The 17,194-nt window shown below is 36.8% G+C and overlaps 2 protein-coding genes and 1 non-coding gene across 9 annotated transcripts in view; 1 reads left to right on the top strand and 2 right to left on the bottom strand.

Moving 5' to 3' along the window:
* On the top strand, positions 3,048-7,055 carry LOC109841148 (methyltransferase-like protein 22). Of its 6 annotated transcripts, none has more exons than XM_020410026.1 (10): positions 3,048-3,315; positions 4,104-4,217; positions 4,305-4,427; positions 4,591-4,661; positions 4,740-4,842; positions 4,994-5,044; positions 5,384-5,561; positions 6,195-6,339; positions 6,439-6,544; positions 6,630-7,055. In XM_020410026.1, exons 1-10 carry the CDS (start codon positions 3,171-3,173, stop codon positions 6,779-6,781), a joined length of 1,188 nt encoding a protein of 395 aa, XP_020265615.1. In that variant the 5' UTR covers positions 3,048-3,170; the 3' UTR covers positions 6,782-7,055. The 6 variants fall into 6 exon arrangements, with proteins under 6 accessions (XP_020265615.1, XP_020265618.1, XP_020265617.1 ...); XM_020410027.1 differs by having other exon boundaries at positions 3,049-3,315; positions 5,408-5,561; XM_020410030.1 differs by having other exon boundaries at positions 3,187-4,007.
* Positions 7,200-7,272, bottom strand: TRNAE-CUC. Its single transcript has one exon. It is a non-coding gene; the product is annotated as a tRNA-Glu (tRNA).
* The window catches only part of LOC109841147, a 9,958-nt gene continuing 293 nt past the window's right edge, over positions 7,530-17,194 (bottom strand). Inside the window, exons 2-4 of one of the 2 annotated variants that reach the window (XM_020410024.1) lie at positions 16,866-17,068; positions 11,131-11,296; positions 7,530-10,697 (exon numbers count right to left, since the gene is read on the bottom strand). In XM_020410024.1, the coding sequence (XP_020265613.1) occupies positions 7,879-10,697; positions 11,131-11,296; positions 16,866-16,979 (3,099 nt within the window). In that variant the 5' untranslated portion in view covers positions 16,980-17,068 and the 3' untranslated portion in view covers positions 7,530-7,878. Of the gene's footprint in view, positions 10,698-11,130; positions 11,297-16,865; positions 17,189-17,194 lie in introns of those variants that run through there. The other variant, XM_020410025.1, reaches the window with a different exon arrangement.

The following is a 17,194-nucleotide window of genomic DNA, read 5'->3' as shown; positions in this document are numbered from 1 at the left end:
AGGGGACCTTATAGCAATAACCATAATTTGCGTGAGTAATATAGAAATAGCTCGAAGCCTAAGAGTGTGTTTGGATTACAATGAGGTTAAGGGAAGTTGGAAACTAGGTGAGAGAATAGAAGGGAACTCTGTTCCCTTCCCTTCCTCTTGGTTACACCTCAATTTGAGGATAACAAATTTTATACTATTAGGCCCCGTTTGGCAAAGGGTTAAGGAGGAGGGATTAAAGAGAAGGGTTAACTTAGTTAATCCATCGTGAATGATTAAAAAAATTCTAAACCTGTTTGGATACGATACTTAAGACGAAGGGTTAAGTCTTTTGTGTTTGGCAAATGAAGAGGGGTTAAGGAGATTAATCTCATGATTTTTTTTTAAAAATACCACTTTCGCCCTTATTGAAGATTTATAAATTTCCACCAAACACATCAAGCTCCATGCCCTTATTGAAGATTAATATCATGGTCCTTAGACTTGCTAATGATATTTTTTTGAGAAAATATTTGCTAGTCATATTATGAGAGATTATCAAGAGAGAAAAAGGAGCAAAAGTTACTTAACATAGCTAGTTTGGAAATAAGATATCATTAAATGAAAAAAGTTACATGTTTTCACCTCTCATCTTGAGAGTGAGCAGTTTCAGAAGTGAGACATCCCTCACTTTTACAAAACCATTACACCATACATGCATGTGTAAATACAAAAGGTCATGTGAGCTATATACTTTGGAGCTCTTACTAATACAAAATACACTAAAACCAAAAAGAAAACCAGTTCTCATTGCTACCTCCTCGTCTGAGATCCACATTGCAATTGACAAAATACAAAAAAGGTGTCTGACACACCCCCTCTGGTGGCCTGGGCGCCCACGAAACCAGCCTTGCAACTTGGGAGAACACTCTATATCTAGGTCCAAGTTATGCCGCAGTTGCACATGGTTCTATGCTACAGTGTTTTGTTGAAATACAGGATCATCCTTTTCCATTGTAAGATGGTCTGGTTCGCTACAGGGTACATTCCCATATATGCTGCCGAAATGAACACGACATCCTCTGCCACAATTGATCCAAACCATCAGGTAGAGCATAAATGTTCTTCACTGCTACAGGCATGAATCGAGGCCTTTGTTCCTCCATGAAACAATGCATTAGCGCCTTCTAACCTGGAAAAGTCCATTTTATCTTGCCAGAGAATTCATTTGTATCAGCCTCAAACATTCTAATAAAAGATCAATAGAAGTCAGCCTAAATGCTCAAAAGAAGCCTATGGTAGTAATTTCATTGGAAATCTCATGTCTGTAATTTGTAATTGTTTATTTACCTATCAATAATTTACTTTGGCTTAATGCACATAGAGCTCATTTTTTGGCATATTTTCTGTCTACCTCTTTGTAGACTTCCTGATTCTGTATAATGCATACATATTAACTCATAAAGGTAAAATGATTTGCTTGCCTGCTAACTTATTGCAACTTCACTCTTTAGGGTTGTCTTTTTAAGTATATTTGAGTTGTGCATGCTTTTTGCCTGGTACAAAGAATAAGATTTAAATTTCTCAACCTGCTGCAACCTGGTAATGGATAACTAATACACAATTTGTTGTGAAATGATTCCGACGCAATACAATCTGACCATGTAGAAAGGCTTGTGATGCTCCTTAAAATTAGAGATACAGATGACACTAGATTAAGTATATGCTTAGTTCAATAGGCAGAATGCATCAAACCAGTAAGCTTTTATAAAGTAATCGAACAGCAATTTTATATACAAGCTGTAACATGGATCACTCTAGAGAATTTTTTTTTCACCCAAGAAAGAAATAAAATGGAAATGTTTCCTGTCATAATTGAACAGCAATTTTGATTGATATTAAGAAATGAACAAGTGAAGGTAAGAAGTTAGTCTAGTCCAATATATTTTTATTGTAATATCTAGAAGGTAAATTAAGCAAAGCTAATACTTAATAATCTGTCAGACTCTACCTTATGGAGCTGTGCATGTTATGGATTGATACATAAGATTAAGATAATAATCAATTATTGCTAAGATAAAATGTGGTAAATGAGGATGGGTAATTCAGAGGGCAATCTATTCTACAAAGAAATCAACATTTGGTCTTAAAACAATTAGTCTTCACAATAATTCAATTCACATCATCTTGGATTCAATCCAAATTAAAAGCTACTTTACTAACAATTTTAACTTTTTTTCTTAAAAACATATCCAAATTCTCTCTATTAAGCCTCTATTGGCAGCAATAATAATGTTTACACTATTAATAGTCATAACTAACAAAGACCAAAAACATATAAAAAAACGACAGTTCTTAAATTATCTGACACAATAATTCAACAGATTAATAAAGAATCTGTAGGTAGATTTCATAAGATTTAACCTCAGCTCGCTAAGAATCTACTACAGTAAAAACACAAAATTACTCAAATTATTCGGAGAAAAAAATTCATGAAATTGGTTAGCTCATGGAGATCATCACCTGGCCGCCATGGCTCCAGGACTTGAGGCGAGCAATAAAGGTTCCAGCATGAGAGAATCCATCACCATCGCCAGCAAGCGCGTGCTCGAGGCTTAACTGGATCGACTTCGATTCAGAGGAGAAGGATGAGGAAGACGATTCGAGATCGGGCTTGCGACGGATTGGAGGAGAGAGGCTAGGGTTAGGATTAGGGATTAGGGAGTCGAGATCGGGGTGAGATCGTTGTACGCCTTCGAACTCGTCGTCGTTTTAGGATGAAAAAATCGCCCAAATTTTTCCACCGCCTACCCTCGTGTGAGAAGGTGGAACAAGGCTTGTTTCGCCTTCTAAAGAGGAATTGTTATCCTTTCTTACGACGGGTTAAATGGACTAACCGGGTCACGTGCGGGTTTGTTAACCCTTTTTTTTTTTTTTTCTGTTTGGCTGGCTAATGAAGGGTTAAACCCACTTAACCCCTCATTTATCCCCTTGCCAAACACAGCCTTAGCGGGTGACCAAAGGAAACTAGGTGAATAACTTCATCTCCTCAATGTTCCCAAACGAGGTGAATGGTTCCCCTAACTTACCTTCACCCTTATTCCCCTGAATCCAACAAGCCCTAAAACCCTAGAAATTCCCACTTTGGAATTGGAAGTTTGGAACCCAGAAACTCCCCTATAGCACAAAAAAGAGCTCTCGACATGCCCCAGTCTAAGCGCCTCTCTCTAGAGGAGGAGGAAGAGGAGGAGGAGGAGGTGATGAGCGAAGTACACGTGGGCTGCCCTCCTAATTTCTCTGGTCCCTATATCTCTCACTTCACCTTCCCTTCTCCATTATCGTCACCGGGTAAACCTCGATCGCTAACCCTTTCTGTTATTTTTTTTTGCCCCCCACCTCCTTTTATGGGCTTTACACATTTTCCTGTGGATTGAGTCCTGTGACATTCTAAGCCTGGAATTGAACGACGCTGCCATGATTAACAGCCATTTTGAGAAATGGGTTTTGCGAAAGATCAGATTTTGACGCCTCATTTGTCTTCTCTAAGGGTATAATTTAGTAAATAGTTGCCACGAGGTTCTCTGGGGCAATCTCTGTTTGCATTCAAAATTAGATCGGCAGAGGGTTGAAGATTACTCTACTACAATTTTCTCAAAATTTTCAATTAATTATAGAAGAGAAAGTTAAATGGACGGGAAAAACAGTGTTCTCAATTATTTCAATCTGTTTGAAGGCTTGGAGGAATCGTAAGAACCATATCATCATGTAAAAGATCCTTCTTTGATACAATGTAGGGAATCGTATTTTTAGGTGCTGCACATCCAGAGAGTAGCTGATTAGTTCGAGATACTCAGGTTGTGTGCAAAATGCATACATTTCTATTGATATCTTTTCTAGCGAGCTATAGGTAATGGGAAATAGTAAATGTAATAGCTTTTCTTTTTACGTCTCTAGTACTTAAGCGACAAAAAGGTGCGGCCGTGTGAAACGCCAAATACTCCATCTTGTCATTCTATAATAGTACCAAAGTAGTGCCAAAGGTATGTTATAATTAGATTTAAACTATATTTTCATGCCAACCTGCATTCTTTCAGTGAAGGATGCATCGACTGAGTTTGTGGATAATTTTTAATCAGGTATACAGGATTGGGGACATAGTGATCAACTACAAGAAGGGGAACCTTCGACTGTAATGCTTAGACTAGATGATGATGGTGATCTTGCTCTAGCTCGGCGAGGTGTTAAATCCTGTGAGTTTTTAGTAGGATCCTTACTCACCTTATCCCTCTGCTCTAACCGCAATTTTTTATTTGCTCATATTTGATCATAGTATACAGTGGTACAGAGTCGAGCCCAATGCATTGAGGATCTACATCCTCATGTCAAAGATACTTCAAGCGAAAATCTTACTTTTGATGAAGATGGCGATCTTGTTCTAACTAGGCAAAGCAGTAATTATGGCAAGTCTCTGCTGAGTCCCAATCTTATTGTATGTTACCTTGAATCTTTTTCTGAGATTTAGATCTACAAAAGTAGGCAAACCTAAAAAAAAATTAAAAGGTATTATTATGTTTTCATCAGTTGTTTGAGATGCATCTAATTCTTTTCTTCTTATGTCTACAGAAAGATATCCAATTTGTGCAGTAGCTATCCAACACAGCATCACATCTTCACTTCCCAGTGTTGGACTGCAAGTAATGTTTAAGTTCCTAGCTTTTTATTTCCATGCACTTATGGCATTCCACCTGATCCTTTTTCCTATGTTGTTTCAGGTATGGATGGCAGCGTTGGTGTTAACTGATTTTGTATTGCACAAAATTTCTACTTCCTCCGACTTTAATGGCACCACTGCCCTAGAATTGGGTGCAGGAACAGGTGATTTCATTGTTTCAAATTGACAGGATATTAACTGTTGCATAATGATTTGAAGTTCCTCTATAAGTTCTATTTTCCTCTTAGGAACAAGTTGCTGAAGCATTAACTGGGTATTCTTAAGTACTAAAATTTATTTTGTAACCTTTCCCAGGTTTAGTTGGTCTGGTACTTGCATTGGTTGCTCGAACAATCTTCATAACAGGTTTATTAGCTCATTGCTTTAAATATGATCAGCTGCTTCTCTCTCATAAATCTCCTGTGTAGCAATACAATCAGTAGTCTAAAATAAACAGCATTCCACATTCCAATTTACTTTATATAAACTGCATGTTTATTCCTTATGAGGAATATTACATTCATTATGGACAACAAAAGAATATGGAAGTGTAAACAATTTTAGAAATTCTTCTTGTATCATATGAGTCTATGCATGCAATGAAATTTGTGTTTAGGAATTCAGGTGCTACAGTAAGTGATAGGAAAACTATTTCATGTTTGAAACTACTATTATTTTATTGCTGGTCACCTTTGTTTGATACAGGCTTTACATTATGGCAATCCACAGATAGAGGTTCTGATGTCCTCGAGAACTGCACAACTAATATTCGTTTAAATTCTAGCGTGCTTAAATATCCCGAGACTAGTGTTTGTGTAAGGGAGCTTGATTGGAGGGAGCAATGGCCTCCTCGTGTCCAAACACGTGACTCTGAATCTCAGAGGTGAATGCCTTGTCATTTCTTCAGTTAACATCCATTTTTGTAACTTGTTGGATAAGGGATAAGTTCGTTTCAGCCTTAAGAATTACAATTTAAAAGGGTCGTTTACATATGTAGCTTAGAACTATGATTATATCCCATGAGTTTCAGCCATGCCCCCATACTCTGCCTTTTACAATTTGCCGTGCCCTGTACCCATAACTGTGCAACTTAGTTCCTTCATCATCATGTGGTTCATTTTAATGTCACCAATGTTATATGAGAATTTTTTTGGTTTATCACTGGCAATGCTTTTGGCGTTTAAATATGTAGTTTCATATTGTTAGTTTACATGTGGAAGTAAACTTATTTAAATGTTCTTGTTCTTCTTAGTATCATTCTTTTCTTAAGAATGTTATTGAATAAATCGCTCAACTAAACAGAGATAATATTCTTAGTATGTTAAGAAAGGAAATTTTATTAAAAGGAGAAAACTTATGCTTGATGGAAGAAGACTAATGTATGAAAAAGGTGGATAACTGCATCTACTGACGTGTAACAAAATATTGTGTTCATTTCCACACGCACTTGCACATACACCCAATTGCAAAGCAACAAACTACTAATAAGGTATTGTTACTGCTTATTATTATCCAGATTACAGTACTCATGGACGCCATCAGAGATCGAAGAAGCTGAGGGAGCATCATTTCTTTTTGCCGCTGATGTAATTTATAATGACGAGCTTACTGATTCTTTTTTTAGCATCCTTGAGAAACTAATGTCACGAGGTTCAGAAAAGGTAATAATACGTAGATACCACGAGTAACTAAAGATATTGAGCCATACTTGCAATAAACTACATAGATTTGATCTAAAATCCTTTGGTCTTTGGGGCTAGGTGCTATATTTGGCCTTGGAGAAAAGATACAATTTCAGCATGGATGACCTCGATGTGGTTGCTAATGGTTATGCTCATTTTCAAAGTTTTTTGAAGGACGAGGAGGGTAAACACTCTTTAAGATTTAAATGTTTTGTAGTTTTAAATTTATTTTTAGATCGACACTTCATCAATGGCTGATTTTTCCGCAGAATGCATAAGGCTTGATGATAATTTGCTTCCATGCTTCAAGGGTGAGCGGCTGGATATTTCTCACATCCCGCAATACATAAGAGAATATGAAAGGGGGAAGGATGTTGAATTGTGGAAGATTACATATTTTTCGAATAAACCAAGGGAATAAAGTTTCTTGAAGAGTTGCTTCTTCCTAGAGATCAGTGTTCATGAAAGCTTTGTAATTTTTAGAGTACATGCTGACTAATCGTGCTGTGAAAGAAGAGAAGTTTTATCTCATTGGAATATTCAAAATGTATGTTTGATTTATTATGAAAGGTACTTGTGACTTTCATAACTTTTGTAGAGTCCAAATTTTAGGGAATAGGGTCAACAGGATAATTATATCTATGTTCATGGTATATAACAAATATTAAAGGGGTGAGGAGAGCTCTTTTCTACAATATAGCCAAGTAATTTTTGTGATAGGCGTAGATAAATGTCTTGATATTTGATATGTAAGCGACAAAGTATGTGATTCAGATTGAACTCTAAAATACAATGACAAATGAACGAGTGGAAAAAAATAAAATTAAAACAAAGGATAGTTCCGTTGCCGGGACTTGAACCCGGGTCTCTCGGGTGAGAGCCGAGTATCCTAACCAACTAGACTACAACGGATTTGGAGTGCGATTATTTTTATTACATTTAAATATCATTCAATAATGATCAAATCGCTCAGCTCCAGCTTCAAAGGGTCAGACCTCATGATGCCCACGTGAGATTACTCAAGGCACTATTCTTCCATAAAATGTAATAATGCCAGAAAGTACCAAAATGCAAGCCTGTTCCCCTGGCTGCATGCACGCACCTAACAGAAAGAATACACAGTAACAAGCGTCGATAGAGCAACACAGTACAAAATGAAGTACATGGCGTGACAAAATCGAGCTCATACCTATAATTACAGTGATAGTATCCATCTATTTCATTTATGTTCATTCATCAACTACAACCCCGATGATCAACCGATATGCTATTCATGCTCATATACCGAATTATTTAATACCGATACAGCAATAATTTAAGAATGTCAATCAGCACTCTCTTAGTCCCACATCACGGGAAAAGATGAGAACAACAATTCGCAGAAACAATGTTTTGCTGTCGATATCATTAATTGATACAGTCAGGCCTTCAGGGAGCTTCTGAAGCCTCTGAATCAATCTAAATTCACCACGTAATATTCTCCGTCCACTACACGCGTACAAAAACACCATTTAAAAGTTACTGAGTCAATGAACCAAGCTTCCTCTCAAGCCTCTTCGCAGAGCGAAGAGCTTCCAAAGCCTCTGCCTGCTTTCCTTCCCGTTTCAAGTTGAGCGCCTTAATTTTTTCAGCCTTTATCATCTCTTCCAAATGACTTCTCTCTCCCTGAAAGTTCCCACTTTTATCTGAATTTGTTTTCGGTTCTAATTTCTTAGAGGGTTGTGCACTTAATTCATTATCTTCCCACCCAATTGATTTAAGAGCAGAGAGTAGCTGAGGATCAAACAAATCCTCAACACCCACATCATTTGAATGTGCCCTAGTGCTTGACCCTTGGTTGCTAGATTCTTCTAACTGGCTCTCCAATGCCTTGGCCAGTTCAAGCTCTGCCTCTGATTCATCTATCTTCCCCTCTCTTCTCAGCTTTAGAGCATTGCGTTTATGAGCAAGGGACTCCTGCTGCAGTTTGAAGCGATCACGACTAGATAAGGGCTTTTGAGCCTGTTGGTTGGTTCTGCTCTCTTGTACAACTGAAACAGAAGTTGCTTCAGTTGCAGGAGCTGATACAGTTGAAGTCATAGCATTGGATTGAAGAGATCCCCCTTCTGGGCTGTTCTCCAAGAGTTTTGCGTGCCTTAGCTCTTCTCTGGCTTCAGACAACTTCCCTTCTCTCTTCAGTGCCACTGCCTTTCTTTTATGAGCTAATACCTTTTCCTTTTGAGTATCTGTCACATGAGCAGTATTCTGCTCGGGTGAATTATCTGCCTTTGCTCTCTCAACCTTTGACTGCAAAATTTCACCATCGAAGGGAGATGTGCTAGGAATAGTTTTGGCTGTTCTTTCTTCAAGTTGAGGACCTGGCTTTCCAACTGAAACTGAAGTGTGGGGCAGAGGTTTGCCTTGGTTATTTCCTTTTGAATCAATTTCTTGATTCCTTATTTTTCTGCCCATGAGTAATGGTGGGGAGTCTTCATCCTCTATTGGTACAGAATCAGATTTACCTTGAGAAGATGAAGGCACCGAATCAAATGTAGAAGAGGCTTCAATGTCGGCTAACTGCTTTTCGAGTTCCTTTGCCCTTTCAAGCTCTTCTTCTGCCTCCTCAGTCTTACCTTGGCGTCTTAATGCAAGGGCTTTCCTTTTTACGCTCAACAATTCCCGTTGGATCTCTGCCTTGCTCCTCCGAGGAACTATAGGAGTCTCATGGAGTTTGTTATTTTCCAAGTTTGCAGGCTCACCATCATCATCCCATCCTAGGTTCTTCAAAACCGACATCATTGCAGGATCATGCAAGTCCTGCTCTGTTACCTCTGCTTCCTCTCCTTCCTCACTGAAATCCGAAGTCCTAATATTCATCTCTAAGTTCTTCGTGCTCATTTTAGGAGCAGGTCGTTTTGATGCAGTCTCCATCTCTTCTAATTGTTGTTCAAGGGCCTCTCCTTTCTTCAATTCTTCATCTGCCTCCTCTACGCGGCCTTCCCTTCTTAAAGCAAGGGCCTTCTTTTTCAGAGCCAGTAATTCTTTCTGAATTGCTAGCTTACTTTTTGCTGGCAATTTCCTGTCATTCTTCACGGTTGCCTGATGCCCAGATTTTTCTGAAGAAAATTGAGAGGTCGAACTCTTTGGCATAACCTCTGGTGCAAAGGTTTGCTGCCCATCAACCTGGATGGTTTCGAGATCCTTCTCAAGAAGTTTTGCTTTCTTAAGAAGCGCCATTGCTTCAGCTACATTACCTTCGCGTTTTTGGGTAAGAGCTTCTTTTTTCAGGGTAAGAACTTCATGTTGCAAGGCTTCCCGATCTAAAGGATTAGAATCCAGAAGGTAAGGAACTTGTTCATCATCTTCTTCTGTCCATCCAAATGATTTCAAGGCAGCACCTAATTCTGGATCATTCATATCATTATCGGTTACATCAAAATTATCATCAATTGTAAGCTCATCACCCACATTAAAAAAGTTGTTGAACTTAATGCCAGGGATCGATTCATTTTCCACTTGTAGGTCATCATGTTTGTCATTGTCCATACTCCGAATTAGTGCAGAAAGCTCATCATCTGAATCCTCAGAATCACCTAAAAGCTCCTGTTCTTCCAGTTGTTTTTCTAAGATTTTAGCACTCTTCAGTTCTTCTTTTGCTTCAGCAAGCTTCCCTTCACGTTTCAGCTGAAGGGCCTTTTTCTTAAGAGCAACAACCTGAGACTTATCAATGCTGCCTGCTTTTCTACTGGAAGAAGGTTTATGTGAAATTTCTCCAAGAAGATTTGATAGCTCACCCTCCAAGCTCAGATTTACAGGCTTTTTCTCTGCATGATGTAGATCAGCATCAGACCAGCCTAGTTCTCTCAATTCAGCTGCAAGATCACCTTTTTCTTCTTCGCCTTTTTGTGAGGGAAGCTTTTTCTTATTGCTGGATTCTTCAAAATCATCTTTCTTCTGCTCGGAAATGACAGTAGACAAGTTTGAAGTTCTTGAAGCCATTCTACGGTTCTTTCTTAATGCAATCTCTAAAGCCGCAGCTTGCCTCTCAAGTTCTTTACTGCGCTTGAAAAACTGAAGGGCTTCTGCAGATTTTCCTTTTCCCTTCAAAATCCTGTACTTTTCCTTCTCCTCGATTGCTTGTCGACGCAAATCTTCTGGACTATTTGCTCCAGTGTCAATAAGGGACCCTCCTTCCCTGCCTAAAGCAGGAGAATCTTCCTTCAAACTTGAAGATGATGCACTGCTTACACTTCTTAGAACATCCGGAGTCATATCAGCATGTGATTCTAGCTTGCCATCAGTTCCTAGAATCTGATGCAAGATTTCTTCCTCTTGACTTTGCACCTGTTTTGAGTTACCTGCAGAGAAAGATATAGATCACATTCAGAATTCCATTGTTTTAGTTAATCTAGCTTCCAAGATTCATCTTTGTGGACATATGCTAATTTAATCTAACTAGCCCCCAGTTCCCCACTCTAATTTTCAACAGTGGGAAGAAAATTATGAGAAAAAGAATGAAAACAGAAAGACTTCCCTGGAAAAGGAAAAAGGTTTTGTTTTAATTCCTTATTCTGCTAGCTTGATCAACGACAACAAAAGGACATTACTTCCCCATGATTATTAAAAGAATTATATGTTCGGATGCTAAGAAGGGTAAACAACTCAAAAAATTCTCTAGATAGAAAGATACATTCAGATACCAAATTAATCTACCACACCTCTTATTTACTAAAGCATGTTTATATGTGAAGTTAGAAGATGGCTCGAGATGCTGATGAATTAGAAACTTGCCTTTTGCAGCTCGATTTTTACCATATCTCAGTTCAAACCGTGCTGCATCCTCTAGCTTTTTACAAGGATCACATATTCGTACTGGAGAGTCACCTTGTCCTCGTAAAATCATTCTCTGCTGGGTGCAGCTATTGCAAAACAAACCTCCACATCTGCGACAATGATGCTGAAATAGAAGACAAAGGATCACAAGAAAGAGGGTTACTAGAAAAAAAGACTACAATATTTGTAGAGGTACACAGAATCCCTGCAAAAGATAACTATAATTACTCGATTAAGTCATATATATAAAAAAAATTCAACATAAAGAAATTTATCATTTTTTATATAAAATAACTTATGTGGGATATTTCAGGCAGAAATTCTGATCTTGTTCACACTATTGAAGAAAGACAACAGCATGTCACCCATCACCACAAAAACATCATGCTGAGTATGCATGAGCAGGTAATCACCATAATGAAATATTTATAATTCTCAGCAGACCAATTCAAAAAATAAAATAAAAAAGAAAGAGGCATTTAACCATTAGAGGTACTGGTCTAGTCTATCCAATAGTACAAAATGTATTAAGTCCTTCGTTACATGCAGTTTTGCTTACTACTCAATAAATTCAAGTATTGGCATTGTTTATCCTAAAATAACTTTCTTGTATGCACTTCTACATAACAGTTGACAAGTACAAGTCAATTTATGAGTGTATATTTATTTGTAAAAAGGTTTCTTTTTAGTTTCTGTTTCTAGTTAGATCTTGGTAGTTTATTCAGCATATTAAAAAGAGTAAATATTTATAACACTGGAGCAATCAGATATCAAAACCAATTGCATCAAAGAATGCATGTACACAGATTTTCAAAGGGTACAGATATGTGACTTTTGGTTCACATGTATTCAGAAAGGATTTACAAGTATTCACATGCACCAACACAAAACTAATCAGTCAAGGAAAGGGACTATTGGTCCATAGAATTACAATCTATATTCTAAAAGTGTGAAGGGTGTTAACATTTTTTCCAAAAATGTCCTTCAATTTGTAATATACTATCATTTAATGTTATGGGTATTTTATTTGTGCAAACTTTTGTCAAAAATATAATAATTAATAAAACAAACTCATTAAAAAAACTATACAAATTCTACCCATGGTTCATAATCCCCAAATAAATACATTATGCATAACTCCATTAACCCATAATTGAATTCATTGATATAACCCCAATCCCACCCCCTCCACCCCACATCCAACCCCCAACTGCCACATTGTATTCTCATTCATAAATATTTAAATTCCAACCTCTTTTTATTCAATTCATCTGCTGCAATATTCTATATGATTACTAGAAATGTGTTATTAACTACTGCTATGATTTATATTAACCAGGAATTCCTTTTTTCATATAATCAGTGCACTAAATATCGGCCAATATATCACTATATCAGTTGATATATCGGTTTTGATGCCCTTCTGATATGATATTTATGAAAAATATCGTTTTCTAATTTTTACATTTTTTTTCCAATATATCAAAAATATTGGCCGATATTTCATTGAGGAAATATCGGCCAATATTAGCTAATATCCAAATGAAAAAGATTACTGAGTTTGAGTTTGGTTTTGGTTCCCACCAGACTGGAAAACTTAATAAATTCCCAAACCCAAATACCCTAAATCCTTAGTCAATCTCATATTTCTCCTCCCTCTTCGTTCGACACTCCAGCTCAAAAATGCTAGGCAATTTCAGATACGAATCTCTCCTTTCTCTCCACTCTCTCTCTTCCTCTCTCTCCTCTGCTCATGTCTTCTCTCTCTCTCTCAGGCAGTGGCGGAGCTTGAAAAAATAATTTGGGGGGGGCGAAGTTACATAATAAACTCATAAATACTTAATTCATTCAAAATAATCACCAATTCAATGTTATATAAACATCTAAAACTTTGCACGCCGAGTTTTCATCTTCTTAAAATAATCAATCACAGAATCAGTATCAATTTCTTGAACAATCTCTTTCTCGATATACATAACTAAATTATCTGCTAAGAATGCGTCTTCCATCTTGTTGCGGAGCCTTGTTTTTACAATTTTCATGGCAGAAAATGCTCGCTCGGTAGTAGCTGTAGACACCGAAAAAGTTAGAACAAGACGAATTAAGCGGTCAACAAGAAAATATTCACTTTTCTTTTCAGTTTCAGCCAGTGTCACACATAACTCGGAAATAATTGAAAGACTTCTCAATTTTGGATCATTGCGGGCGTCGAGGACAAAATGTTCCAATTGAAACTTCAAAATGAGCTTATCTTGACCATCAAAATCAGCAGGATAATATTTGTCAACAAGCCGATCGCCCCCCCAAATATATATAATACATCAAAAAAATTTTGAAACGAAGGGGGGGCGATCGCCCCCCCAAAGAACAACTAAGCTCCGCCACTGCTCTCAGGCCTCTACCTGTATCTAATGTCTCTAAACATCATATATCATTATTCATGATGCAATTTCTTATGTTTAGAATACATTAAATATGTTTTGATTACATATTACAATAATATGTTACATACAAACATCATCCGATATGACACCCGATTCTTTTTACATATCCCCGATATATCCCCTATCTCTACAATCTGATATGGATTTTGGCCATCCAATATTTCAGATATTTTCGATATTTAATACATTCATTATAATACACACACATACACATAGACACACACATAGATACATATGTACATACATAGATATATACATACATTATACATACATGTATGTGTGTGTATACGTGCAATAACAACTAGATGATTGTAACTATAACGTATATATACCACCATATGTTTCATCGTTTCTACCTCTCATCTAGGAGTATACTTGTTATGATTGAAAATAATTATTCTACTTAATAAACTATCTATCAGTTCACATCCAATGATAATTAGTTAACATTTCAAATACTATCTATCCTTGAATTTATTATAAATATAAATGACTAATAATGAGCATAAATCCCTTGGCTTTTCAAAAAATGTATCAGAACATTTCGATCATAAAAATAATATAACACACCAAAGTATTGTTTACCATTGGATGGAATACAAAAAATTTTAAAATTAATTTTTTTCCTTAGAACATCATTATTATATAGAACTATTATAATTTTTATTCTATACCTATCTTTATGAGACCTATACTTTATAAGACTAATATAAACATTACCATGAGATTAATTCTCTTCATCTTTCCTAAATCATAATTCAAAACCCTCTTCATCTCCTATAATTCATAACCAAAAGAAATTTTATCCATCTATAAATTCACCCCTCTCACCATCAAATCCAAAAATATCACTCCTCAAAAACTTACCCTATTCTCCTAAAAAACTCCCTCTCCAAGCTCACTTATCCACCACCCCAAGGACATCAATCCTAAGTTTGTTGGAGCGTGACGATGTAGCATTGATCATATGCTCTGACAAGATCATACTCTTCTTTATAAATGGTGAACTTATACCTCGATCTCAACCATAGCACGGCGAACTATTATGCATGCTAGCCATTGATGTTCGACTGTCAGATTTACGGCCGAGGAAGGGTATTCTTCATAGGGCTTGCAATGCCAAGGAGGGATGGGAGCATCCGTGTTAAATGAGATTAAAGTTTTATCGTTTATAGTATGGGGTTATTTGTTTATGGGAGTTACAAGATTGGACTTGATATGAATAAAATATTTATTGTTTTCAACGTGTTCAACTCTCAATACTTCTTTAGCTCAGTTCTTTCTAAGTAAAATAGTTACATTGTTAAAGTTTTAATGGCTCGATGTTACAATCATGATCTATGTTGGATTTCAAATATTGCTAACATAATTATCATAGTTTTAATCACTGTTTTAAAAAGGCTCCGCCTAGTCCGGCTAGACATACGCCTAAGCCTAGGCGGTACCTAGACTACCTAACTACCGCCTGAGCGGTACCCAAACTACCCATCTAGGTTTTGAAAGGGTTTAGTAGACCATTGTCTGCTAACATGACTGCACCTTTTTGGCCTTGATCGTGATTTTCTATGTTGCAGCCTCCACGTCTTCTAGCCTCCTTCAAACTCTTTTAACCTTCAGATATGAACATCTCCACTATCTTCTCCGACATTCAGCAAAACCTTCTCGACCACCACTTAAATAAAGAAAGAGATTCGCCTAGACATCAGTCTGACACCCAAGCTTTCGATAACATTGACATTCACTATCAATTATTGTAATTAAAAAATAAAAAATAAAACCTCCTAAACTCTAGGCGTTTGGTCCAACGCCTAAACCTCCTAGCGCTTTCTAGTCTTGTCAGTTATTATTTCGTCTATTTAGTATTCAAATATGCATGGTTTATTATGGATCTAAGAATGCTATTTTTTTGACAATTTTATATAAATTTAATACATACTCTTATCAATTATTATGATTAAATAATTTTAAAAATAGCTAAACGCTAAGACACTGCCTAAGCATACGTCTAGGCGTCTAGACGCTAAGAGCTGGCTCAAACGTCTAGTTCGCCTAACGCCTTCTATAACATTGGTTTTAATAGACGAGTTCTTAAAATTTTTTGGATACAATATTTTGAACGAGTTACATAATTATTTTGTAGATTTAATAGTGAAAGATGGATTGCCTGCTGGGCCTAATCTCTCCAGATCCTGTAAGGTGACCTCATATCTCCATTTTACAAACAACCCTCCGTCTTATATGCTCCTTACAAAGAGGTTTGGTCCCTCTAGATCCTAAAATACTTTAAAAATAATACATGTGCCAATGTTAGTTGTAGACTCGTATGTTTGTGAAGACAATTCCTACATACCGTTAGTCTAGTACGACCTCAAATTAGAAATAAATAGTGATATGGAAATGTACATATTTTTATAACATGACATCCGAAAGACTAATTGGGGAAGAGTGAAACTACTCAAAGAATGCAAAAATTGTTTGCTGAATTTAGAGAATCTTAGTTATCACTTAGGTACTGTCTTGACTTGATATCTCCAAATGCTTAAGGATCAAGGAGGAATGGTGGATCGTATCTAGTCTCTGTTTTCCTTTTACAGCATCTTATCCATTTCTAATCTCTTTTCCCTTTATTTTCTTCAGCTTACTCACGTTTCCCACAAAAGATGGTTGATGGAAGCAGACCCTCATTGTAGGCTCAATTTGTTCTTCGTACAGCAAGGAGGTATCACAGGCTCTCGCCACGTGCTGAACAAATAATTAAAGAACCAGTCTACCTCGGTTTAAAAGCATATGCAAGTTTGTGTCTGTATGCTTTCGTGCCTCTGGTAATTGTGTTTATACACTCAAAAGTAGATGCACTCAAAATGGAAAGGAATAAAATCTAATACTATCTTTGCAACAATAGATGAGTTTCTAGATAAAGAAAGACATGATAAAATAAAGCACGCCCAGGAGCCGATTTTATTTTTTTTACACTAATCATCCAATTAACATATTTTCCCTCATTGAGGGTAAACTAATACTGGTTATAACTGCACAAAGGTCAAAGTCAAGAAAGTTCTACATGATTTCCGTGTTCCCATTTCACTTTGATTATATGAATGACTTTCTTCAACCTACAAGTCGATTTAAGGATAAACTAAAGCACTAATCAGTACTGTAAAAGGAACCAAAACTTACCCTCAGAAGTTATAAACACTGACACATACAAAACTCGTGCTCATTATTGATTCTAAATAACAAAGGGCATACCTTTCGGTTGATAAAAGTGAACTGGGAGGAGCATCCCTGGCAATGAGAGGCATCAACCACCCAGTTCCCCCCTCGCATCGACGGTTTCGAAGGCAACCCAATCTTCTCCAACATCTTCTCGGTTATATACCAGGATCCTCGACAATATATTCAATAATAAAAATAATTTCTTAAAATATTGAGCATCGTTCTACAGAGTTCTTCTGCCCAAAAAAAAAAGCAACATAAATTGTAAGTTTCAGCACTTTTACAAGGAATCGACCAAGTTTGAGGATCAATCATTCGATTTCGATAGCTATCGTTATCATCTAGAACTAGGAGCGGGCAAA

Source organism: Asparagus officinalis, chromosome 5, assembly GCF_001876935.1.
Source record: "Asparagus officinalis chromosome 5, Aspof.V1, whole genome shotgun sequence".
NCBI lineage: Eukaryota > Viridiplantae > Streptophyta > Magnoliopsida > Asparagales > Asparagaceae > Asparagus > Asparagus officinalis.
The sequence above is the reverse complement of the archived record's forward strand: the minus strand, read 5'-3'. Positions and strand labels throughout refer to the sequence as shown.